The following is a 25,978-nucleotide window of genomic DNA, read 5'->3' on the forward strand; positions in this document are numbered from 1 at the left end:
CGAAACACGAAGGGTGGAAGTTTAATTGGAATCCACGTGGAATACGTCGGAACCGGAGACAGTTGCTGAGGAAAATGATGTGGCTGTGAAACCGAGTCTTGGCAGATACCTGATCAAACACGAGAAGGGAAACTGAAAGTAATGAAGATGAACAAGGTTGAAGAGCCAAACGGAAATCCCATCGAAGAGAAGAGCAGAACTTCTTCAAGGTAGGCATTCCTAGAAGAGGTGTGACAATGAACCAAACACTAGTATGATAGCAAAATACTGCGGATGCTGGAAATCCGAAATAACAACAGAAAATGCTGGAAAAACTCAGCAGGCCAGGCAACATCCGTGGAGAGAGAAATAGTCAACGTTTCAGGTCGAAACCCTTTGTCAAGACTGAAAAAGCATTTTCCAGCATTTTCTGTTGTTATTTCAGTCTTACTTCTAATCTGAGTCCTTCTCCACAGACTCAGTTAGAAATCTCTCCTGCACAGAAAGCTGCAGGCTGTCACTTTTGACAGTTCGCAGCCATTCTGCTTTCTGTGCTGGTGAGATGACGGACTCCCGGGACCTAAAGGAAGGAAGGCTGTAAAGGTAAGAAAAGGTAATTTACACTTCTTTAATCACTTTAGACACACCAAACACACTTACCTTTGCACTCATGCACACATCAGTCACCTGAACACCGACATCTCGACCCCTCCAAGTCCTTCATCCCGACGGCCCGGTGTTTTAATGTATTTGGATATAATATTCAAATATTTCTGCTGTCTCATTACGTATACAGTGCAACTGAATGAATGGGCATTGTTGTTACAGTGGCATTACTACCTACTTAAAGTGATGTAAGAGTTCATTTCATTTTGATTACAGATTTAATCTAGAAACTGGCTGCTTAATCACAACCCAGCACCCACTGTTACGAGGTACACAGCACCCACTATTACAAGGTACACAGCACCCACTGTTACGAGGTACACAGCACCCATTGTTACGAGGTACACAGCACCCATTGTTACGAGGTACACAGCACCCATTGTTATGAAGTACACAGCACCCATTGTTACGAAGTACACAGCACCCATTGTTACGAAGTACACAGCACCCATTGTTACGAAGTACACAGCACCCATTGTTACGAGGTACACAGCACCCATTGTTACGAGGTACCCAGCACCCATTGTTACGAGGTACCCAGCACCCATTGTTACAAAGTACACAGCACCCATTGTTACGAAGTACACAGCCCCCATTGTTACAAGGTACACAGCACCCATTGTTACGAAGTACACAGCACCCACTGTTACGAGGTACACAGCACCCATTGTTACGAAGTACACAGCACCCATTGTTACGAGGTACCCAGCACCCATTCTTACGAGGTACCCAGCACCCATTGTTACGAGGTACACAGCACCCATTGTTACGAAAGTACACAGCACCCATTGTTACGAAAGTACACAGCACCCATTGTTACGAGGTACACAGCACCCATTGTTACGAGGTGAGGTACACAGCACCCATTGTTACGAGGTACCCAGCACCCATTATTACGAGGTACACAGCACCCATTGTTACGAGGTACCCAGCACCCATTGTTACGATGTACCCAGCACCCATTGTTACAAGGTAGCCAGCACCCATTGTTATTAAGTACACAGCACCCATTGTTACGAGGTGCCCAGCACCCATTGTTATGAGGTACCCAGCACCCATTGTTACGAAGTACACAGCACCCATTGTTACGAGGTACACAGCACCCATTGTTACGAAGTACACAGCACCCATTGTTACGAGGTACACAGCACCCATTGTTACGAAGTACCCAGCACCCATTGTTATGAGGTACACAGCACCCATTGTTACAAGGTACCCAGCACCCATTGTTACGAGGTACACAGCACCCATTGTTACGAGGTACACAGCACCCATTGTTACGAGGCACCCAGCACCCATTGTTACGAGGCACCCAGCACCCATTGTTACGAGGTACCCAGCACCCATTGTTACGAGGTACCCAGCACCCATTGTTACGAGGTACCCAGCACCCATTGTTACGAGGTACCCAGCACCCATTGTTACGAGGCACCCAGCACCCATTGTTACGAGGTACCCAGCACCCATTGTTACGAGGTACCCAGCACCCATTGTTACGAGGCACCCAGCACCCATTGTTACGAGGTACCCAGCACCCATTGTTACGAGGTACCCAGCACCCATTGTTACGAGGTACCCAGCACCCATTGTTACGAGGTACCCAGCACCCATTGTTACGAGGTACCCAGCCAGTTTCAGTTCAGACTCACCCCCTGGGGCAGTGCAGTTAGCAGTCTATTATTTGCATTCGAATGAATTTGAGTCGGTGTTGTAACAGATTAAATAATTCAGTGATTTTTAGTTTAATCTGACAGTTCATAGTCACTCCAGCCATCTCATTTTGATGAACTGTCAGTTGCACTCTTATCATTGGGGAACTGTTCAGGAGGCCTCTGGTAGAGGAGTAAGAGTAACTGTTCAGGAGGCCTCTGGTAGAGGAGTAAGAGTAACTGTTCAGGAGGCCTCTGGTAGAGGAGGAAGAGTAACTGTTCAGGAGGCCTCTGGTAGAGGAGGAAGAGTAACTGTTCAGGAGGCCTCTGGTAGAGGAGGAAGAGTAACTGTTCAGGAGGCCTCTGGTAGAGGAGTAAGAGTAACTGTTCAGGAGGCCTCTGGTAGAGGAGGAAGAGTAACTGTTCAGGAGGCCTCTGGTAGAGGAGGAAGAGTAACTGTTCAGGAGGCCTCTGGTAGAGGAGGAAGAGTAACTGTTCAGGAGGCCTCTGGTAGAGGAGTAAGAGTAACTGTTCAGGAGGCCTCTGGTAGAGGAGGAAGAGTAACTGTTCAGGAGGCCTCTGGTAGAGGAGGAAGAGTAACTGTTCAGGAGGCCACTCCCCAAGCTGATTCTGTTTCACTAGTCTTTGGGGGCAGCAAATTAATATTTTCCAGGAGACCTTCCATAACTTCATAAAGCTTTGTGAAGCGATGGTTATCCGCACAGTATCATACAGATCGAAGTGTGGGAACGTGAGAAATGTTGGCAAACAGAGAGGTTGAGAGGAATTCTGGGAGCATCCAGGATTTAAAGAATCAAGAATGATATAAAAGACCGCGGCTCGGACAAGGAACAGCATTTAATGAGAAAATGCAAGAAAGACCACTGTGATGGTTTGAGCAGGTTTCTAGAATGAAAACAGCTGGAATGCACACATGGCTGTGCACACACAGGTATGTGGAGCAAGAAGCTGAGGGAGACCGAGGAAGCGTTGGATAGACAATGTCACGAGTGACTTGTCACAGAAAGGGACACAGATGACTGAAGCGGGCCCGGCTAGTTCAGGACCGACAACAGCGGCGTGAATTCATTTGGCCCCATCGTCACTGCTGAGCTGACGGACGGGAATTTAGTAACAGTAGGTGGTCTTCCACAATCAATTGATGCTGTTGACAAGGTGTCATGTAGAGAAAGTTGGTAATGTATATAGAACCATACAAGGGGTTCAGACTGTTTAGAAAGACTCGGAGAAGGGGGTAGTAACTGTTCAGAAGATCTCTTAGTTGGAAGGAGTGGGCACTGTAGACCTTTTCCTCTATGAATGAGTTTCATTGAATATTGAAAATCATTCCATTGCTGTCTCTAATTTTTGGAAAACCACAGGGAATCCTGCGGAGCAGTGCCAGTAGCTGGAGCATTCCAATCCCTCACCAGAAACTTGTGAGCTCCAGCCTTGGGTTTGTCTACCTTGTGAATTTGTGTATCTGGGTCAAGTGACTTTATCACTTCTCATCCTGGTTGTTGGGTAAGAAAACTGAGTGGCGGCATTTTGAGTGTAAAGAAATTGTCAGATTTATCTCAGCCCCTGGCAGAGGCCCAGACAGATCCATGGCAAAGATCAGCCCCACAATACCAGCTGAGAGCTGAATGGGTGTTAAAGGCCCCCGGTCTGAATTCTGGTGGGGGCTTGAGAAACAAGACTCAAGAAAGCCAGGGAGAAAAAAAAAGAATTGCAGGATAAAAAAGCAACTACCAGCAGATTTGAAACAGCTCTAGAAAATTATGTTGATGCAATGGCTTGTTTCAGAAGTTCAGGTGACATCATAAGCCACAAGAGTAAAGCTAGATTGGTTTGCGAGTTGTATTTGAACCCCAAGGTTACAGTACAGCCTCATTACTCACTAACCACCGTCTACAGATTATACCACAGTCTCCATAAAATGAAAACCATGGTAATTATAGAAGTAAATTAATTTAAGGCTTTGAGAGGTTGTAGAATCGTAATTACATGAATTATAAGAGGGTTATAATAAAGGTGTCATTATACTTTAGGCCGCAGTTTAAACTTAGTGCAATTTAAAGATGCAATTAGACACCAGCTGTAGCACTGTGGTGACATTAAAGGTAGTGTACGAACAGAGCCAGTTCAGTGCTCTGACTCCCCAGTGCACTGGGAACTCAACAATGAAACCAGGAGATTCGCTTTCATTTTACTGTGAACGGTGTAAATTCACCCTGAAGTAGGCTAACAGACCCAACTTATATGGTCCACTCTGCACAACATTTTGGCCAGAGAAAATGGAGCTCCAAATATCAGTTACATTTTAATATTAACAAAGGGTCGATGGGACAGCTTTTAAACTGGAACTTGTGCAAGTTGGAGTTATACTGCTGCCTCTGCAAAGCTGAAGCGGTGAGAGGCTGCTTCCCCGAGGTGGCCATACATCATGGAATAAATTCAATACTGGCAACATTGCGATCTAATTACGCTAAGAAATTTTCATCAGTATGACGCCAAAACTGCTTTGCATTGATGTAAAATGGGCAGAATAACTGGTTTGTAAGAGTTCTATTTCAAATTTTATAAAGGAATTAAGAGCCTCTTTAATGAATGTCCATAATAATGAGACATGTCCATTTATTTTTCATTTTCCTTGTAAATTTTGAATACATATTTTGTAAAGTACATCAGCAACCTTTTTATAAGCACAGACTTCCCCCGCAATTAACATCATGTCTAATGAATAATTCAATTAAAAAAATTCACATGTTCAGAAAAAGAAACCCAGCACTTCGTGAGGTGAGTCCTGAGTTAACAAGTACAGTGTCAGGGCATGAAATGAGGGAGAAAATGTAGTTAGTAACTTTAATTAATGCTGCTATATAAAGACCTCTTTTGCATAACAGATTGGGAAATGTGTGTAACATTGTGTACCTTTTAAGCACTGCTGCAGCACTTTCAATCACAGTTAACTTACCAAAATACAAAATATGGTGTATTTAAAAACTCTTTACAGATCTGTGGCCCAGTATCTCTCCACAGACAATTTTCTGTCCTATACTCATTCATCCATTGGGACAAGAACATAGGAACCCTCCATAAGAGAGCAAGTAGAGTGAATGGACACTATAGAGAATGGCCCCAGGGCAACTTAACACTGTGAGGTTGTCTCTTGGCTGGAGATGATATTGTCAACACCTCTCAGTTGGGGTGTGGGCGGAGAAGAGGTGTCTCTTTGTAGGAGGAAGGAGAGATAATACGCTGGCTTGTATCTCAGGGAAACGAGATGAAACTGTGGGTCATCGGGGGAGGGGGTGACACTGTGGGTCATCGGGGGAAGGGAGGTGACACTGTGGGTCATCGGGGGAGGGGGTGACACTCTGGGTCATCTGGGGAGGGAGTGACACGGTGGGTCATCTGGGGAGCAGGTGACACTGTGGGTCATTGGGGGAGGGGGTGACACTGTGTGGTCATCGGGGGAGGGGTGACACTGTGTGGTCATCGGGGGAGGGGTGACACTGTGGGTCATCGGGGGAGGGGTGACACTGTGTGGTCATCGGGGAGGGGGTGACACTGTGGGTCATCGGGGGAGGGGGTGACACTGTGGGTCATCAGGGGAGGGGGTGACACTGTGTGGTCATCGGGGGAGGGGGTGACACTGTGTGGTCATCGGGGGAGGGGGTGACACTGTGGGTCATCGGGGGAGGGGGTGACACTGTGGGTCATCGGGGGAAGGGGTGAGACTGTGGGTCATCGGGGGAGGGGGTGACACTGGGTCATCGGGGAGGGGGTGACACTGTGGGTCATCGGGGGAGGGGGTGACACTGTGGGTCATCGGGGGAGGGGGTGACACTGTGGGTCATCGGGGGAGGGGGTGACACTGTGGGTCATCAGGGGAGGGGGTGACACTGTGGGTCATCGGGGGAGGGGGTGACACTGTGGGTCATCGGGGGAGGGGGTGACACCGTGTGGTCATCGGGGGAGGGGGTGAGACTGTGGGTCATCGGGGGAGGGTGTGAGACTGTGGGTCATCGGGGGAGGGGGTGACACTGTGGGTCATCGGGGGAGGGGGTGACACTGTGGGTCATCGGGGGAGGGGGTGACACTGTGGGTCATCGGGGGAGGGGGTGACACTGTGGGTCATCGGGGGAGGGGGTGACACTGTGGGTCATCGGGGGAGGGGGTGACACTGTGGGTCATCGGGGGAGGGGGTGACACTGTGGGTCATCGGGGGAGGGGGTGAGACTGTGGGTCATTGGGGGAGGGGGTGACACTGCGGGTCATTGGGGGAGGGGGTGACACTGTGGGTCATCGGGGGAGGGGGTGACACTGGGTCATCGGGGGAGGGGATGACACTGGGTCATCGGAGGAGGGGGTGACACTGTGGGTCATCGGGGGAGGGGGTGACACTGTGGGTCATCGGGGGAGGGGGTGAGACTGTGGGTCATCGGGGGAGGGGGTGACACTGTGGGTCATCGGGGGAGGGGGTGACACTGGGTCATCGGGGGAGGGGGTGACACTGTGGGTCATCGGGGGAGGGGGTGACACTGTGGGTCATCGGGGGAGGGGGTGACACTGTGGGTCATCGGGGGAGGGGATGACACTGGGTCATCGGGGGAGGGGGTGACACTGTGGGTCATCGGGGGAGGGGGTGACACTGTGGGTCATCGGGGGAGGGGGTGACACTGTGGCTCATCGTGGGAGGGGGTGACACTGTGGGTCATTGGGGAGGGGGTGACACTGTGGGTCATCGGGGGAGGGGAGAAGACACTGGGTCATCGGGGGAGCGGGTGACACTGAGGGTCATCGGGGGAGGGGGTGACACTGTGGGTCATCGGGGGAGGGGGGTGACACTGAGGGTCATCGGGGGAGCGGGTGACACTGAGGGTCATCGGGGGAGGGGGTGACACTGTGGGTCATCGGGGGAGGGGGTGACACTGAGGGTCATCGGGGGAGCGGGTGACACTGAGGGTCATCGGGGGAGGGGGTGACACTGTGGGTCATCTCTCACAGAGAAAGCTGGTACTCGGGCTCATCTCTTTCGGAGGGGAGATGACACAACACAGTGTTAGCGTTAAATCTAATGTCTGTTTATTTTTTTGTCAGTGTTTACATGAGACTGGTCTTTACCACTTTTTGAAGCCCTTTCAAAATGAACAGTGTTCAAAATGGAAACTGATCTACATCACAATTATTTTATTGCATTGTTTAATTTGAGAGGATGCGTGTGTGTCTATCTCAGAGGGAAGTGGCACCATATTGAATTTAAAGCATGCTTGACCCCATTCTCTTTTTCATCCTCATCAGTCACCAAAACAGAAGTAATATTGTCCTCTTTGTTAATGACACCATTCTCTGCTGAGTGGTTAACTCTCTATTTGAGAGTCCGGCACGCAATCAATGAGCCGAATGGCCTCCTTCTGTGCCATTATGACTCTATCGGCTAAAAGTGAGTAGCTAACTTTGCTGGGGCTAGTGCCCGGGAAAAATTAGCACCCCCGCGCCGGCAATTGAGTGGTTGCGCCCCAAGAGGGAAGCAGGGTGCTACTGGAAGCGCCCCGCATCCCTCTTGGGGCGCTGCGAGTCAATAGCGCGGCACTACGCGCCGCAGTATTGCAGGCCTTCCTCCCTACTTAAAGGGGAGGGGCTTTGCGCAGCGCAACCCAGGGCCCAGCTGGGCCCCCGGGGATCGGGAGCGCTGGCAAAAGAGCGGCAGGTGCTGGCAGGTGGCCAGCAACAAAAATGGCCAACCCGCACCTTGCCTTTAAAAAGCGCTGCCCCGGCCGCAGATAGGCCCCCCTGACCCTGTCAGACATAGCGTCCGGCAGTAAGTCAAGGGGCGCTCCCGAAGATCACAGCTGGGACATGAACGGGCCGCTGCGCACGGCGATGACGTCATCCCCGGCGGCGCAACGGGATGCTACCGGTTCGTGCCGCTGCTAACCTCCCGCTGAATTTCGCGGGATGCGTGGGCAGCGGCGGGCCCGGGCACTAGTTGCTTTGCGCCCCGTTAGCACCCTCTTAGGGCACTAACGGGAGACGCAAAGCAACCCAATTTTTCCCCCTATGACTCTATGACGTAGTGATCAAATCACTAAGCAGGTATGGACGGTGATCGACAGTGAGTAGAGAAATTGTTTGTTACCTTCACCATTGTCTAGATCAATTCAATAACCCCAACAACAACAAGGATTGATCATGATGTTACTTTGTAAGGGCATCAAGCTGTAGAGCATTACAACTGCACAGCTCTCTGATTTGGTAATCACATCCAAACTGCACTGGAGCAAACAAGTGGTGTCGATGGCTTGAAATGTTCATGAAAGAGTAACACACCTCAAGGAAGCTCAAGTCTCATCAAGCTCAGTGCTTTACAAAGCCTCAGTCTACCCATTGATGGAGTAAGTCTGGCATGGAAGCTTGCAGAGTAAGCCCATGTCTTACTCCTGAACCTAGTACAATCCAATGCTTTACAGATCAGTAGACTAGATATAAATAGCTTACTCCATCTCAGAGACCCCATTCTTCAAGAAATTGCTTCAACTTAAGTTAGGTGTTCCTGCAGTGGTGATACTAGGCTTATTTATGGGTACCAATACAGTATGGGAGGGTGGGGAAATTGCATGAGCCAATGTGCTTTTAATTCATCATCTCAGGTTGCTCACACCATTAGTGACAGACCTGTAATCAACAGCATCTCACCCTAGTGATAATATAGTTCAAAATGCATAAATCAAGTTGGAAAGTTAGACTCTACAACTGCACTGTTGAGTCCACAGTCTCGTCTGGCTTCGAACACCTTTTATTGTCTCTTTTGTTCGATCGCAGCCTTGCCTTCGATCTATTTTCTTTTCTTTCCAGTTTTGAAGAAGGGTTTCGACCCGAAACGTCAACTCAAATTTCTCTCCACGGCTGTTGCCTGACCTGCTGAGTTTTTCCAGCATTTTCTGTTGTTATTTTAGACATCAATCTCTGCACGGTGGTTAAGAACAGATCCACCTTTCAGATAGGAGCAACAGAAACCGATGCAGAGAAGTGTGAAGTGATGCATTTTGGAAAGAAGAATGAAGAGAGGCAATATGTGATGAGGGGGAACTCCAGTTATGTGGAGAGACTGGAGAAGCGGGAATTGTTCTCTTTAGAGCAGAGAAGGTTAAGAGGAGATTTAATAGAGGTGTTCAAAATTATGGGGGGTTCCGATAGCATAAATAAGGAGAAACTGTTGACACTGGCGGGTGTGTTGGTAACAAGAGGACACCACATTTAAGGTGATTGCAAAAGAACCAGAGGGGAGAGGAGGAGAATATTTTTTTACACAGCGAGTTGTTATGATCTGGAATGCACTGCCTGAAAGGGTGGTGGAAGCAGATTCAATAGTAACTTGCAAAAGGGACTTGGATATATACTTGAAAAGGAAAAATTTGCAGGGCTATGGGGAAAGAGTGGGGGAAAGGGACTAAATGGACAGCTCTTTCAAAGAGCTGACACAGGCACGATAGGCCGAGTGGCCTCCTTCTGTGCTGTAAGATTCTATGAAACAGTGGGGCCGGTTGGGCTTCTACTCTATCACTAGTGTGGGGTTTAAAGGGGTGGCTGAGCTGCTGCTGTCCTTAGCTCCTGGGGTAACCACTGGGGGGAAAAATCGTGAGTGAACAAACCGATTTGGGGATTGAAAGGTATAAAATTCTGACAGGGCTAGACAGACTGGATGCAGGGAGGATGTTTCCCTTGGCTGGGGGAATCTAGAACAAGGGGTCACAGTCTCAGGATACGGGGTAGGACATTTAGAACTGAGATGAGGAGAAATTTCTTCACTCAGAGGGTGGTGAACCTGTGGAATTCTCTACCACAGAAGCCTGTGGAGGCCAAGTCACTGAATATATTTAAGAAGGAGATAGATAGATTTTTAGACACAAAAGGCATCAAGGGGTATGGGGAGAGAGTGGGAATATGGTATTGAGATAGAGGATCAGTCATGATCATATTGAATGGCGGAGCAGGCTCGAAGGGCCGCATGGCCTGCTCCTGCTCCTATTTTTCTATGTTTCTAAACTTATCCATGGATTGGATCAGTGCTGGACAGGCCTGTATCCTCTGCGCTGAATATGTCTCCTGACGAGAAAAATTGCTATTTTTTAAGCTGCTAGGCCCGTTAAGTCACACTCTGTACAGTATGGTCCTCTGGTTGCGAGTGCAGGATTAATCATCCCTCTCTGACATTTAGAATCACAATTTAACAGCATAGGTGTCCTGCCCATCATACCTCAGCCAGCTCTCTGAAGGAGTTAACTCTATATTCCCACTCCCCTGTCTTTTCCCCATATCCTTTTACATTTTAATTTTTTAAATATTTATCAACTTCCCTTTTAGCTAGTATTATGGCTTCTGTTTCCACTACTATTCCTGGTATTGCATTCCATGTTCTAACAACATTCTGAATTAAAAAAAAAAAACACTTAAACCCGCCCTTCGTTCTTTCAGTGATGATATTAGGCTTACAGTGAAAGGTTTGCAGAGTCTGTAGCAAAGTGCTTTTCCTTAAAAGGATGCTGTTGCCATGGTAATGTGTCCTCTGAGATAAGTTAGCAGTTTTTTCCGTACATGAAGATTCTCATCCAGTCCTACAACCCCTGGAGATCTCTGCGCTCCTCCACTTCTGGCCTCTTGCGCATTCCTGATTTTCATCACCCCAACATTGGCGGCCGTGCCTTCAGCTGCCTCAGCCCTAAGGTCTGGAATTCCCTCCCTGAACCCCTCCTCCTCTCCACCTCTCTCTCCAGCTTTAAGTACCTTAAAACGTACCACTTTAACCAAGCTTTTGATCATCTGTCCTAGTATCTCCTTCTGTGGCTCGGTGTCAAATTTTGTTTGATATCTCTCCTGTGAAGTGCCTTGTGACACTTTTACTACAATAATGGCGCTATATAAATGCAAGTTGTTGTTGTTGTTACAGAAAAAGGAAATTTAGTAAAATATCCACTGCAGCTGTTGGTATGAAAAGAAAGACTTGCATTTATATAGCGCCTTTCACGACCACCAACGTCCCAAAGCGCTTTACAGCCAATGAAGTACTTTTGAAGTCACTGTTGTAATGTAGGAAACATGGCAGCCAATTTGCGCACAGCAAGCTCCCACAAACAGCAATGTGATAATGACCAGATAATCTGTTTTAGTGATGTTGATTTGAGGGATAAACATTGGCCAGGACACTGGGGTTAACTCCCCTACTATTCTTCGGAATAGTACCATGGGATCTTTTAGGTCCACCTGAGAAAGCAGACAGTGCCTTGGTTTAACATCTCATCTGAAAGGCGGCACCTCCGACAGTGCAGCACTCCCTCAGTACAGCACTGGGAGTGTCAGCCTAGATTTTTGTGCTCAAGTCTCTGGAGTGGGACTTGAACCCACAAACTTCTGTCTTAGTGACAGGGGCTGCCAATCTTACAGAATATTTTACAAAAGCATCTTCAAAACAGGAAAGGAATGTTTAACTTCTGGGAAAAAATTATTTTTTTCCCTCACCTCCCAACCCTGTCACAAACACAGCAACTGGGAGAGGTAGGTGTCTGGATTGATGGAAGTCTTTGACTCACTGGGGTAGATTTTCATAAAGCTGTCGGGAAGGAGGCGGGACTACAACTTTCAGATTTTAGTCCCGCCTACATCGACGTCCGGCCAATCCACGCGATTTTCCCTTGATTGACCTTGTTAAGCCCGCCCAGCAGGCTCAGCAGGCCAATTAAGGGCCACCCGGCAACAGGTGACGTCACAGACTGAAATTTCATCTGTCAAGAGGTCTTGACAGATGAAATATCAGTGTTTCACAGCTGTTTGAAGCTGTCAAACACTGACAGCCTGACTTCTAACGCGAGTCCTTCTACACAGACTCAGTTAGAAGTCTCACCGGCAATGGAAGCTGAAGGCTGTCACTTTTGACAGCTCGCAGCCATTTTGCTTTCAGTGCCGGCTGAGTGATGGACTCCCGAAACCTAGAGGAAGAAAGGCTGTTAAGGTAAGTACAGGTACTTTAAACTTCTTTACACACTTTAGACACACCAAACACACTTACCTTTGCACTCATGCACCCATCACTCACCTGAGCACCGACATCGCGACCCCTCCAAGTCCTTCAACCCGACGGCCCGCCTGCTCTAACCTGGCGTGGTTTGGAGCCGTCGGGAAGCCCACACAACACCCCTCAAAATAGGGATTAGGCTAAAAACTGCCTGTTAACTACCTGTTAACAGGTAGTTAATTGGCACTAATCCCTTCCTGCCTCGGGTCGGCGGGTCCCAGTGCGGTGCGGGTACCCGCTTCCCCTGAAAGTGGAGGCGGGTTTTGGGCAGGCTGGTGTCGGGACCCCCGAAATCGGGATTTTCCCCTCCACACGCCTGAAACCCCACCTGACGGCTCCAGGAAAATCGACCCCACTGTCTCAATCCCCAAGCTGGGACTAACAGCACAGAAACTACCAGAGAGCATGGGGACCCAGAAAAATAAAATAAAGAACAAAATACAGACAAGATTGTATTTTTAAAGATTGCCTTTGTCGTTGATTGTTAGAGAGACATTAATAGTGTTGTTATACTGCACCTGTGCCAGTTTGACACCACTGTTTTTAGAGCAGTGTGACAGAATGCGCCCAGTTATACAAATAGAAAGAAGAAAGAAAGATTTGCGTTTCTTTAGTGCCTTTCAGAACCTCAGGACGTCCCAAAGCGCTTTACAGCCAATTAATTATTTTGGAAGTGTAGTCACTGTTGTAATGTAAGACAGCAATGTAGGATAGAAGCTGCTCATCTTTATTCACCCAGTTAATACATGACATCAGGTCTATGGGCAGGTCTAAGTGATTGGGAGAACAATCGTAACAATCCACCACAAGACATGTAGCCTCGCATATCACACGGAGCACTGGTTTAGTGCAGAATATCTGTGATTAAGCTGAGGGGAATGCAGACAGCAATGAAACTGACTGAGAAAAATATATTAGTTAGCTATAAATTACCTAGGATGACCTGTCGGTTGTTTGTTCACTTTTACCTCGGTGGAATTTCTCTCCGTACCTCCTCACCCCGTAACCAAACAATCCCAAGTGCGCCAGAAACTGCACGTTAGGCACAACTTCTCATTCGAGATTCCTTTTTGTGTCAATGCTCCAGTATGTTTTAAAACTATGACAACTGACCTCTTGTGTTCTTTTTCTCTTCATTTTTTCTCAAAAGCTTGCTTACTACAAGCGGAACTAGTGAATTATGAACGTGTAAAGGAATATTGCCTCAAAGTCCTGAAGAAGGAAGGAGATAATTTCAAGGCCCTGTATCGCTCTGGTGTGGCTTACTACCACCTTGGGGATTACGACAAAGCTTTACATTACCTGAAGGAAGCGAGGAACCGAGAGCCAACAGGTGAGAGAATTTCCACTTTACTCTGTGCAAAGATGGGGGAGGATGCACATTTAAGGTGCATACAAACATATGCACAGTCAAGCATATACACCAGTTTGATTGACAGTCATAATATCTACAGAAAAAAACAGGGTTTTTAACCTTTTTTTCTAGAAAGAGAGGAAAACGTGCCCTAGCATTTAATATGAAACTCTAATTTAAAAATGTATTATTACACAGGGGTGGGAAGCTCTGAACATACAATCTTGCATGGCTTTGCCTGTCGCTGGAGGGCAGTTGCCTCTGAACAGTGGCATGTTATCTAATGGCTGCATTTTAAAAGAACTGGTACATCTCCTTGTACCTCCCTTAGTAAACTGAAACATTATCATTTCTAAATGGTTTAAGGAAGGCTGTTACCTTTGGTGCTGTAGGGCATGGGTCCTCAACAACAACAACAAGTTATATTTATATAGTGCCTTTATGTAATAAAACGTCCCAAGGCGCTTCACAGGAGTGTTCTAAAGCCATATAAGGAGATGTTAGGGCAGATGGCCAAAAGCCTGGTCGAAGAGGTAGGTTTTAAGGAGCGACTTAAAGGAGGAAAGAGAAGTGGAGACATTTAGGGAGGGAATTCCAGAGCTTAGGACCTCGGCAGCTGAAGGCAAGGCCAACGATGGTGGAGCATTTAAAATTTGGGATGTTCAAAAGGCCAGAATAGGTGGATGCAGAGATCTGGGGGATTATAGGGCTGGAGGAGATTACAAAGGTAAGGAGGGGCGGGGCCATGGAGGGATTTGAAAATAGGATGAGAATTTTAAAGTCGAGGCATTGCTTAACTGGGAGCCAATGTAGGTCAGCAAGCACAGGGGAGATGGGTGAGCAGGACTTGGTGCAAGTTAGCACACGGGCGGCAGAGTTTTGGATGACCTCAAGTTTATGAAAGGTAGAACTAGGGAGGCCGGCCAGGAGTACATTGGAATAGTCAAGTCTAGAGGTGATAAAGGCACGGCTGAGAGTTTCATCAGCAGATAAGTTGAGATAAGAGTGGGGACGGGCGATATTACGAAGGTGAAAATGGGCAGTCTTAGTGATGGAACAGATTATGAGGTAGGAAGCTCAATTCGTGATCAAATGTGACACCAAGGTTGCAAACAGACTTGGTCAGCCTTAGACAGTTGCCGGTGAGAGATCGACTCATTGGAAAGGGAACGGAGTTTGTGGCGTAAACTGAAAACAATGGCATCGGTCTTCCTGATATTTAATTGGAGGAAATTTTTACTCATCCAGTGCTGGATGTTGGAGAAGCAGTCTGAGAGTATAGAGTTGGTGGAGGGTTTGCGAGAGATGGAGGAGAGATCGAGCTGGGTATCATCAGTGTATTTGTGAAAACTCCCGTTGTGTTGCCGGATGATGTCACCGAGGGGGAGCATGTAGATGAGAAATAGGAGGGGGCCAAGGATAGATCCTTGGGGTACACCAGAGGTGGCATAGCGGAATCAGGAAGAGCAGCCTTGAAGGTGATTACAAGGTTACGGCTGGAAAGATCGTAATAAAACCAAGCGAGTGCAGTCCCATCCAGCTGGACGACGGTGGAGAGCTGATAGAGCAGAATTTTGTGGTCAACCGTGTCAAAGGCTGCAGACAGGTCCAGAAGGGCAAGAAGGGATAGATTACCTTTATCGCAGTCAATTAGGATGTCATTTGCGACCTTGGTAAGAGCAGTTTCAGTACTGTGGCAGGAGCAGAAGCCTGATTGAAGGAATTCAAACAAGAAGTTCTGGGAAAGATGGGTATGGATTTGGGAGGCCACAACATGTTCAAGAACTTTGGAGAGGAAAGGGAGGTTGGAGATGGGGAGGGGTGGGGGGGGCGATAGTTTGCATGGGTCAAGGGTTGGTTTTTTGAGGAGAGGGATGATGATGGCAGATTTGAAGGAAAGGGCTCATTTGAGAGAGAACCGTTAACAATATCCGCTAACATGGGAGCCAGGAAGGAGAGTTGGGTTGTCAGCAATTTAGTCTTCTTCCTCTTCTTAGGCAGTCCCTCAGAACCGAGGATGACTTGCTTCCACATTAAAAATGAGTTCTCAGGTGACTGATGAGTCCAATGCGGGACATACAGTCTCTGTCACAGGTGGGGCAGACGGTGGTTGAAGGGGTGGGTGGGTGGGGTGCTTGGGTTGACGTGCGCTCCTTGCGCTGCCTGCGCTTGGCTTCCGCTTGCTTCCGGCGAAGAGACTCGAGGTGTTCGGCGCCTTCCCAGATGCTTCTCCTCCACTTTGTGCGGTCTTGGGCCAGGGATTCCCAGGTGTCGGTGGGGATGTTACACTTTTTCAAGGAGGCTTTGAGGGTGTCCTTGAAGCATTTCCTCTGCCCACCTGGGGCTCTCTTGCCGTGCCGGAGCTCCGAATAGAGCGCTTGTTTTGGGAGTCTCGTATCGGGCATGCGGACAATGTGACCCGTCCATCGGAGCTGATTGAGCGTGGTCAGAGCTTTGATGCTGGGGATGTTGGCCTGAGCAAGAACACTGACGTTGGTGCGCCTATCCTGCCAATGGATTTGCAGGATCTTGCGGAGGCAGCGTTGGCGGTACCGCTCCAGTGCTTTGAGGTGCCTGCTGTACATGGTCCATGTCTCTGAGGCATACAGCAGGGCAGGTATCACTGCTGCCCTGTAGACCATGAGCTCAGTGCCGGGTTTGAGGTCCTGGTCTTCAAACACTCTCTTCCTCAGGTGACCGAAAGCTGCACTGGCACACTGAAGGCGGTGTTGAACTTCGTCGTCGACGTCTGCCCTTGTTGACAGTAGGCTCCCGAGGTATGGAAAGTGGTCCACGTTGTCCAAGGCCTTGTCGTGGATTTTGATAATTGGGGGGCAGCACTGTGTGGCGGGGGCAGGTTGGTAGAGGACCTTTGTCTTATGGATGTTTAGTGTAAGACCCATGCTCTCGTATGCTTCGGTGAAGGTGTTTACGATGGTTTGGAGTTCGACCTCCGAGTGAGCGCAGATGCAAGCATCGTCTGCACACTGTAATTCGATGACAGAGGATGGGACGACCTTGGATCTGGACTGGAGGCGACGGAGGTTGAACAGTTTCCCGTTTGTTCTGTAAATTAGCTCCACTCCAGTGGGGAGTTTACTGAGGGTGAGATGGAGCATTGCAGAAAGGAAGATTGAGAAGGGCATTGGTGCGATGACACAGCCTTGCTTGACCCCGGTTCGTACGTGAATTGGGTCTGTGGTGGAACCGTTGGTCAGGATCACGGCTTGCATGTCACCCTAGCCCGAAACCAGTGCGCTAGGTCATCAGTGCATACGCCCCAACACTGGAAGCCACAGACGAGACCAAAGAGGAATTCTACTCCAGCCTCGAACAATCCCTGTCCCGAGTCCCAGCGGGCGACAAGCTGATCCTCCTTGGCGACTTCAACGCCAGAGTTGGAAAGGACACAGACCTCTGGGGAGGTGTGATCGGCAGAGAGGGGGTAGGGAAAGCCAACTCCAATGGTACCCTCCTCCTGTCGAAATGCTTAGAACATGGCCTCGTCATAACCAACACCTTGTTCCATCAGAGAGACAAGTACAAGGCTTCATGGCAGCACCCTCGTTCCAAGCACTGGCATCTGCTGGACTACGTCATCGTCCGAATGAGGGACCGCAAGGACGTCCGCATCACCCGCGCTATGACAGGAGCTGATGACTGCTGGACAGACCACCGCCTAATCCGCTCTGTCATCTCCATCAATGTAGCCCCAAAACAGCGGCGGCAACAGAAACAATGCCGCAGGAAAATTAACGCTGGAGCACTCAAAGACCCTGCTAAGAAAGCCTTATTCAGCCTGCGCCTCACAAACAACCTGATGACTCCCAGTGATGCAGAGACACAGAGTGCCCACAGCGTCTGGTCTGCACTCAAGGCCTCTATAATCAGCACCTGTGAAGAGACGCTCGGTCACTCGACCAGGAAACACCAAGACTGGTTCGACGCGAATGACCAGGAGATCCAGGAGCTAATAAGCAGCAAGCGCAAGGCATTTCTGATCTGGAAACAGCAACAGAACTCGAGAGCAAGAAAGCAGCTCTGCAGAAGCCTGAAGGCCGAGGTCCAACAAAAAACTCGCGACCTAAAAAACAGATGGTGGGTGGAGAAAGCGCAGCAGATCCAGCAGCTAGCCGACAACCACGACGTGCGTGGATTCTTTAGCGCAGTCAAGACCATCTACGGCCCAAGCACCCAAGGCCCTTCCCCACTGCGGGCCAAGAATGGAGAGGTACTCATCAAGGACAGGGAAGCAGTCAGTGCCCGCTGGAAGGAGCACTTCGAAGGTCTCCTTAACCACGACTCTGTCTTCGACATGAGTGTCCTCAACTCCATTCCACAGCATGCTACCCGCCACCATCTCAGCACAACCCCAGCCCGGCATGAGGTTCAAAAGGCCATCCGACAACTGAAGAACAACAAGGCCTCAGGAGCAGATGGAATCCCCGCCGAGGCACTAAAGCATGGCGGAGAAGCACTACTGGCGCAAATTCATGAACTCATTTCTCTTATGTGGAAGGAGGAGAGCATGCCAGGGGATCTCAGAGACACCATAATTGTGACCATCTTCAAGAAAGGTGAGAAGTCCGATTGCGGTAATTACAGAGGAGTTTCCCTGCTGTCTGCCACAGGGAAAGTCATCGCAAGAATCCTCCTCAATCGCCTTCTCCCAATGGCCGAAGAGCTCCTCCCAGAGTCGCAATGCGAATTCCGCCCACTAAGGGGCACAATGGACATGATCTTCACCGCACGCCAATTACAAGAGAAATGCAGGGAACAGCACCAACCACTGTACATGGCCTTCTTTGATCTCACAAAGACCTTCGACACTATCAACCGTGAGGGATTATGGAGTGTCCTCCTCAAATTCGGCTGCCCTCAAAAGTTTATCACTATCCTCTGCCTGCTTCAGCAATTTAGTAGGAATAGGGTCGAGAGCGCAGGAGGTCGGTCTCATTGACAAGATGAGCTTTGAAAGGGCAAGAGTGGAGACAGGAGAGAAATGAGAGAAATATGTGAATTTAGGGTTAGGGCAGGGGGAAAATGGAGAAGGAAGTAAGGATCGGTGGGCATGGGGAAGGGAAGAAATTGAAAGCAGAAGTAGTTGAATGGATGTTGTCAATCATTTTAACAAAGAAGTCCATGATCTCCTCACATTTATTGTTGGAGGTGAGGGAGGAGAAGGCAGGAGAGGGTGATTTGAGAAGACAGTTAGTGGTGGAGAAGAGAAGCATGGTGTTTCTTTTGTCATCCTGGATGATCTTAGAATAGTGGGCGGAGTTAGTGATGGAGAGCAGGACCCGGTAGTGCTTTAGATGATCGAGCCAAATCTGGTGATGGATGATTAGACCAGTTGTCCACCAAAGACATTCAAGTCTGCGTCCCTGCAGCAGCCAGAAGGCCTGAGGCAGGCGGCCTCTCGTGCCTGCAGCTGCACTCAATTTCCCCCCTGTTCTCTGGCACTAAGCCCTGTCATGAGGCAGCCCTGCGTCAAAGGTGCTCCCAGGCCACAGATTAGCCAGGACAGGAAGAGGGCACTTTGGATGCACTGCGCTTGTCTAGTGCTGGGGCAGAGGACTAGGAAACTCAGCACTAACATCACGTAACAGAGAGTTTGTGAAATTAATATTACTGATGATTATTGTTTCAGGGATCTTTGCTAATATACCCCTTCTCCCCTTGTACCACCAGTGCTGTTCCACCACACTGCCAATGTAACAAGGGAAATGCTTCAGTATTCTCATTCTTACCCCTCCCACTGGGACCCTTTCAACTCAGTCCTGTGCTGTTAACTCAGTTATTCCACTGCTGCCAATCGCAGCATGTTGCCTTACAATTACAAAATGACAGACCGTGCAGCATTGTGAGGCATGATACCAGCATCGTACCAAGGAATAACTATACTGGGCTGGATTAGTTTGTTCGCCCATTTTGTTCGTGAGTGGTAGCACAGTGAAATAAATAACAGAAAAACTTACCTGAGTAAATGTAAAACAGGTTACCTGAAGCTTGTACTCCTGCAGTTCTAGTTACAGACACATTTCACACATTTTTTAGCTGTTTCGTGGAGGTTGATGACATGAAGCTTTTAAAGGAGGTGTAGCAGGAAGGTGCCATGTTTGAGTTAGCTAGATAGTAGGTTCGATGCCCAGTCTGCTGTGTTAGCTAGATCATAGGTTCGATGCCCAGTCAGTGCTGAGTTATCTAGATACCAGGTTCATTCCCAGTCTGTACTGAGTTAGCTCAATACCAGGTTTTATCCTCCCACTTCTGGGTATCTCTCAGTTGCTGCGTGTTACATGGTTTGAGTTTTGGAGCAGGTAGTGAGAAGGAAACTGGGAGGTGACGTTTTGTAGGGAACTCCCTTTGTTATGACATCTTAGTGACAACGTGACTAGGGAGCGAAGATTGTGAGCGCCATTATTTCTTCATGATGTTATTGAAAAGCAAGCACTGAACAAGGTGTCTGCGCCTTGGCTGCCTGTAGGCGGATGTTCCAGAGTATAAAGCAGGGTAACCAGGAGTGACTGACACAGTGATTTTGCAGTTATCTTCCTTTCTAAGCTTTAGGATTATGGGGCAGTTCAGTGAACTATACTTCCCCTGGCTAAATAAGCTTACCTTGTAGAAATAGATTGAAGTCAATTCTTTTATGTGCAAAGAAAATGTTATTTTTGGTCACAACACTGAAGTAATTGCTGTGTGTCTTGGGCTTCATCATCCTGCTAGATTACCTTTGAATTTGCCATTAAAAAAATACAGTGCTGAGGTTAAGCCAGCACCATACATTACACTGAATCCCAGGGAAAAATATTGACTAATCAGTGGGTTTCAGAATACAGTCATTGCTCAAAGTTAAACATTTGCACTGCAGATGCCAAATTAAAGACCTTTGGTTACTCATCTAATTGTCTGTGGAGTCTAAGCCAGGCAACACATCATCAGTAACTTTAACTGCAAAGGAACAACATTCTAAATCTTGCTTAATGGTAGCTGGGCTTAATGTTTATCTACAGAAACTCTGTATTTTGTAAAAGGGAGTCTGCAAGGGCACAATACTAGGGCCAGCACCATGCCTGGCAAAGAGTAAATAAGTGCACAAAATTAAAATTAAGCCTTGCTTTCCGAAATCTCCAACCCATTTCAATGTACTTTGTTAGTTACCCTCGGCCAATTTAAACCCAGCAGGAAGCACTCAAGCTGTACTGTACCTCATACATTCAACTCACCTCTCTGATGCAACACTGCTTACATGCAATGGTAACTAGTTACTCACATGTAAAGAATCAAAAGCTCCAAAGAATCATTGGCTCAGTGAGTTTATCAAGAGCCATGCAGACTAGGAAAGTCCCAGGTTCAATCCCCTGCTTTGTGCTCAGTTAGCTGATCTTGGCTGAGATGGCTCTGCAGGTCTTACAACTGGTCCTACTAAGGAAGGGGAAAAAAACAGCCAGGGTACACTTGAGACTCAAACCTTTGTAGAAGCATGTGACTATGCAGTACGGAGAGGAGCAAGGTAAGTGTGATGAAATATGCCATTCATCACTCATCTGTATTCTCTGTGTGTGATTGTGCCTGTGACTGTGGTTTAGTTTCAGTTTCATTTCCCTTACCTCAGTTCCATTTCCTCACCTGTATTTTATTGTGTGTAGGGCTCCGCCCATACCTGGCCCCTACTTAAGCAGGCCCAGCGTGTCTCACATCCAGTACAGCTGACCTCTGGATGGGAGACACTTCTCCACTGTGTGTTACCTTCTAAGTTAATAAAAGCCTTGCTTTGTTCAGTTAACATTGAGTCTCGGATTTATTGAGGCACATCAATTTTATTAACTTATTTTTCAACACAATGGATCAACTCTTGAAACCCGAACGTTTGGATTTGGACCAGCATGCTTCGGACGCATCGGCACGCTTCGGACACTGGTTTATGTGTATGGAATTCTTCCTGGACAATTCCGCAGCCATCACAGGCGCTACGGACGCTGAAAGTATGAAACTCGGAATCCTGCGGAATTGGGTAAGCCACCGGGTTTACCCCCTCATCCAAGACGCCGACACGTACCCGGCCGCCTGCGACATCTTAAAGGCGCATTACCAGCAGCCTACGAATGAGGTGTATGCTAGGCATCTGCTCGCTACTCGCGCACAGCGACCTGGGGAATCGCTGGATGAGTTCCTAGTCACCCTGAAAACGCTTGGCAAAGACTGCAAGTGCCAAGATGTAAAAGCCGCAGTGCACACTGACGAGCTTGTTCGTGATGCCTTTATCACAGGCCTCAGCTCCACTTACATCCGGCAGAAACTACTGGAGAAAACGGGATTGGACCTGAAACAGGCTGTGGACACAGCGCGATCCCTGGATGTGGCCCAGAGAAACTCGGACGCCTACTCTTCAGCCCGCGCTGCCCACGCCGCCACGTGTGCACCAAGGGCGCCGCCATCTTGGAAGGCACCTTCCCCGCACGGCAGCCTGACACCGTCGGGGCCCCGCTCTCCCCCCAGAAGCCCTACGACAGCCGCGACGCGTCGGGGACCCAACTGCTACTTCTGCGGGCAGTCGAAGCACACCAGAAACCTGTGCCCGGCGAAAGGCACCACCTGCTTCAAGTGCGGTAAGAAGGGGCACTTCGGGAAGGTGTGCAGAGGGAACCCCGTCGGAAAACCCGCCACCGCCGCGTGTGCGCCGTGGGAGCGGCCATCTTGGACGCCATCTTGCCCGACCTCGTGGGGTCCGCCATCTTGTGAGCAGACAGCGTGGACGCCATCTTGTCTCGATCAGGGCCCTACAGTGGCATCGGTCACAGTGGACCAGACCAGGCCGCACCCACTATCCAAATCAATGGTGGACATTGAGGTAAACGGGTGCGGGGTTAAAGGTTTAATTGACAGTGGAAGTACGGAGAGTTTTATCCACCCTGAACTAGCACAACAACTCTCTCTAACGGTGGTCCCTACTCGGGGTACCATCTCTATGGCTGATAAAACCCAGACATCGACCATTATGGGTTACTACGCGGTACAATTGTCCGTTAACGGAACTGTATACGATAATTTTAAATTACTAATCATGAAGAATCTATGTGCGAGCGTGAGCTTGGGCCTGGATTTCCAGTGCCACCACCAAAGCATCACGCTCAATTACGGTGGGTCCCAGCCGCCCCTCACAGCGTGCGGCCTGGCTACCCTGAAGGTAAAGCCGCCTTCGCTATTCGCGAACCTTACCCCTAACTGCCGGCCAATAGCGACCAAAAGCAGGAGGTACAGCTGGGAGGACAGGCGGTTTATCGCAACCGAGGTAGACAGGCTCCTGAAGGAGCGCATTATTGAACGCAGCAACAGCCCGTGGCGCGCCCAAGTGGTGGTGGTGAGGGGTAGCGAGAAGAAGCGGATGGTGATAGATTATAGCCAGACGGTTAATCTATACACCCAGCTACACGCCTACCCGCTACCCCGCATATCAGAAATGGTGAACCAAATCGCCCAATATCGGGTGTTCTCCACCATCGACCTCAAGTCAGCATACCACCAGCTCCCTATCAGACCAGAGGACCACCCGTACACCGCCTTCGAGGCGAACGGACGCCTCTACCAATTCCTCAGAGTCCCCTTTGGGGTGACGAATGGGGTCTCGGTCTTTCAGAGGGAGATGGACCGCATGGTCGATGACCACCACTTGCAGGCAACCTTCCCCTACCTCGACAACGTCACCATCTGCGGTCACAACCAGCAGGATCACGACTCGAACCTCGAGAGGTTCCTGAAAACCGCACAAAAACTCAACCTCACTTACAACGAGGACAAGTGCGTTTACAACACCACGCGCCTCTGCATACTAGGCAGCGTGGTGGAGAATGGGGAAATCGGACCAGACCCCGACCGATTGCGCCCCCTACGGGAGCTGCCCCTGCCCAACACTCCCAAAGCCCTGAAAAGGTGCCTGGGGTTATTTTCTTATTATTCCCAATGGGTCCCCAACTACTCCGACAAAGCCCGCCCCCTCTTGAAAGCATCCTCTTTTCCGCTCTCTGCTGAGGTCCACGCCGCCTTCAAAAGCATTAAGCAGGATATTGAGCGGGCCACGCTACAGGCAGTGGACGAGAACACTCCCTTTCAAGTGGAAAGTGATGCGTCTGACTTTGCCTTGGCGGCCACCCTCAACCAGGCGGGCGGCCCGTAGCTTTCTTCTCGAGGACCCTCCAAGGGCCCGAGATCAGACACTCCTCCGTGGAAAAGGAGGCCCAAGCCATCGTGGAGGCAGTGCGCCACTGGCGCCACTACCTAGCCGGCAAATGCTTCACCCTACTTACCGACCAGCGGTCGGTAGCGTTTATGTTTAATAATAAACAGAAGGGGAAGATTAAAAATGATAAGATTCTCAGGTGGCGGATCGAGCTCTCCACCTTCGAGTATGACATCATTTACTGGCCAGGGGCCCTTAACGAATCCCCCGACGCCCTCTCACGAGCGATGTGTGCCAGCGCCACCGGGGATCAGCTACAGCCCCTCCGCAACGACCTCTGCCACCCAGGGGTCACACGGCTGTTCCACTTCATAAAGTCCCGCAACTTACCCTACTCGATTGAGGAAGTTTGGTCTCTGACCAGGAACTGCCGCACTTGCGCTGAGTGCAAGCCTCGGTTCTACCGCCCAGATAGAGCCCACTTAATCAAAGCTACACGGCCCTTTGAGCGGCTCAGCTTAGATTTCAAGGGCCCCCACCCGTCAGTCGACCGCAATGTTTACTTCCTGAACATTGTGGACGAATACTCCCATTTCCCATTCGCCTTCCCCTGCCCAGACATGACCAGCGCCACGGTCATTAAATGCCTCAACAGCCTGTTCTGCCTGTTCGGTATGCCGAGCTACATCCATACGGATAGGGGGGCGTCCTTCATGAGTGAAGAGCTACGCCAGTACATGCTGTCCAGGGGGATCGCCACGAGCCGTACCACTAGCTACAACCCCCAGGGTAACGGCCAGGTGGAGCGAGAGAACGGGACAGTATGGAAAGCAGTCACTCTAGCTCTAAGGACCAAGGGCCTCCCTATCTCCCGCTGGCAGGAAGTCCTCCCAGATGTGCTCCATTCGATACGGTCGCTATTGTGTACTGCCACTAATGCCACGCCTCATGAACGAATGTTTGTCTTTCCCCGGAAATCCACCTCAGGCGTATCCATGCCGTCATGGCTCTCCACCTCAGGTCCGGTATTTGTACGAAGGCATGTGAGGGGCCACAAGACGGACCCTCTCGTGGAGTCAGTGCACCTACTCCACGCCAACCCCCAATACGCGTATGTCCGGCACGCCGACGGAAGGGAGGACACCGTGTCCATAAAAGACGTCGCCCCAGCCGGTAACGACAACAACCACAACAACGATCACAGCAACTCTTACCCACCCACTACTCTTTCATCACCCCCGGAAGAACATCGACCAATGGTACCCCCACCAACCACCCCTTCAACAACCCTGGCGGCGCCCCCGGCAGAGACCCAGGAGGCCACCGGGGACACCCAGCCGACACCCGCGGCACCACAACAGCCACGTCGGTCACAGAGGACTATCAAACCCCCGAACAGACTAAATCTATAGAAGGGGTGAATGTGATGAAATATGCCATTCATCACTCATCTGTATTCTCTGTGTGTGATTGTGCCTGTGACTGTGGTTTAGTTTCAGTTTCATTTCCCTTACCTCAGTTCCATTTCCTCACCTGTATTTTATTGTGTGTAGGGCTCCGCCCATACCTGGCCCCTACTTAAGCAGGCCCAGCGTGTCTCACATCCAGTACAGCTGACCTCTGGATGGGAGACACTTCTCCACTGTGTGTTACCTTCTAAGTTAATAAAAGCCTTGCTTTGTTCAGTTAACATTGAGTCTCGGATTTATTGAGGCACATCAGCAAGCTGTGATACTTCACCATGATCAAACAGCCTACTGATACTGTTAAGTCTTACAGATGAATAAGAACCATTTGGGGTAGATCCTGAAGGATGCCTGTTCCTTTAGAGCACAACTGATTTAGCCATCCAACATCAGATTTAACTAGATCACATAAAACTCTAACAGGCCTCACTCTCCTCTGCCAAAACCACCCACTTCTCTAGTATAGTCCTGGAGAGCAAAGATAAGCTATCATCTCCTTTTACCCCTCTCTCCTGCCCCACCACATTTGCCTCTAAAACCAAGAACTAATGTGTTCTTTGTCACTGAGATTGAGGCCACCCATTCAGCTGCGTCTCCTTGTCTACTAAG

The 25,978-nt window shown here is 49.4% G+C and overlaps 1 protein-coding gene across 1 annotated transcript in view; it reads left to right on the forward strand.

The window, feature by feature from the left end:
- Positions 1-25,978, forward strand: part of ttc9 (tetratricopeptide repeat domain 9) — a 154,378-nt gene that overhangs the window by 73,284 nt on the left and 55,116 nt on the right. The window contains exon 2 of the mRNA XM_086003619.1: positions 13,520-13,702. Within this exon, the coding sequence (XP_085859745.1) occupies positions 13,520-13,702 (183 nt within the window). The remainder of the gene's footprint in view (positions 1-13,519; positions 13,703-25,978) is intronic.

This window comes from Somniosus microcephalus, chromosome 12 (genome assembly GCF_052327205.1).
Source record: "Somniosus microcephalus isolate GS21.2 chromosome 12, FLI_Smic_1.0, whole genome shotgun sequence".
In the NCBI taxonomy this organism is placed as follows: domain Eukaryota; kingdom Metazoa; phylum Chordata; class Chondrichthyes; order Squaliformes; family Somniosidae; genus Somniosus; species Somniosus microcephalus.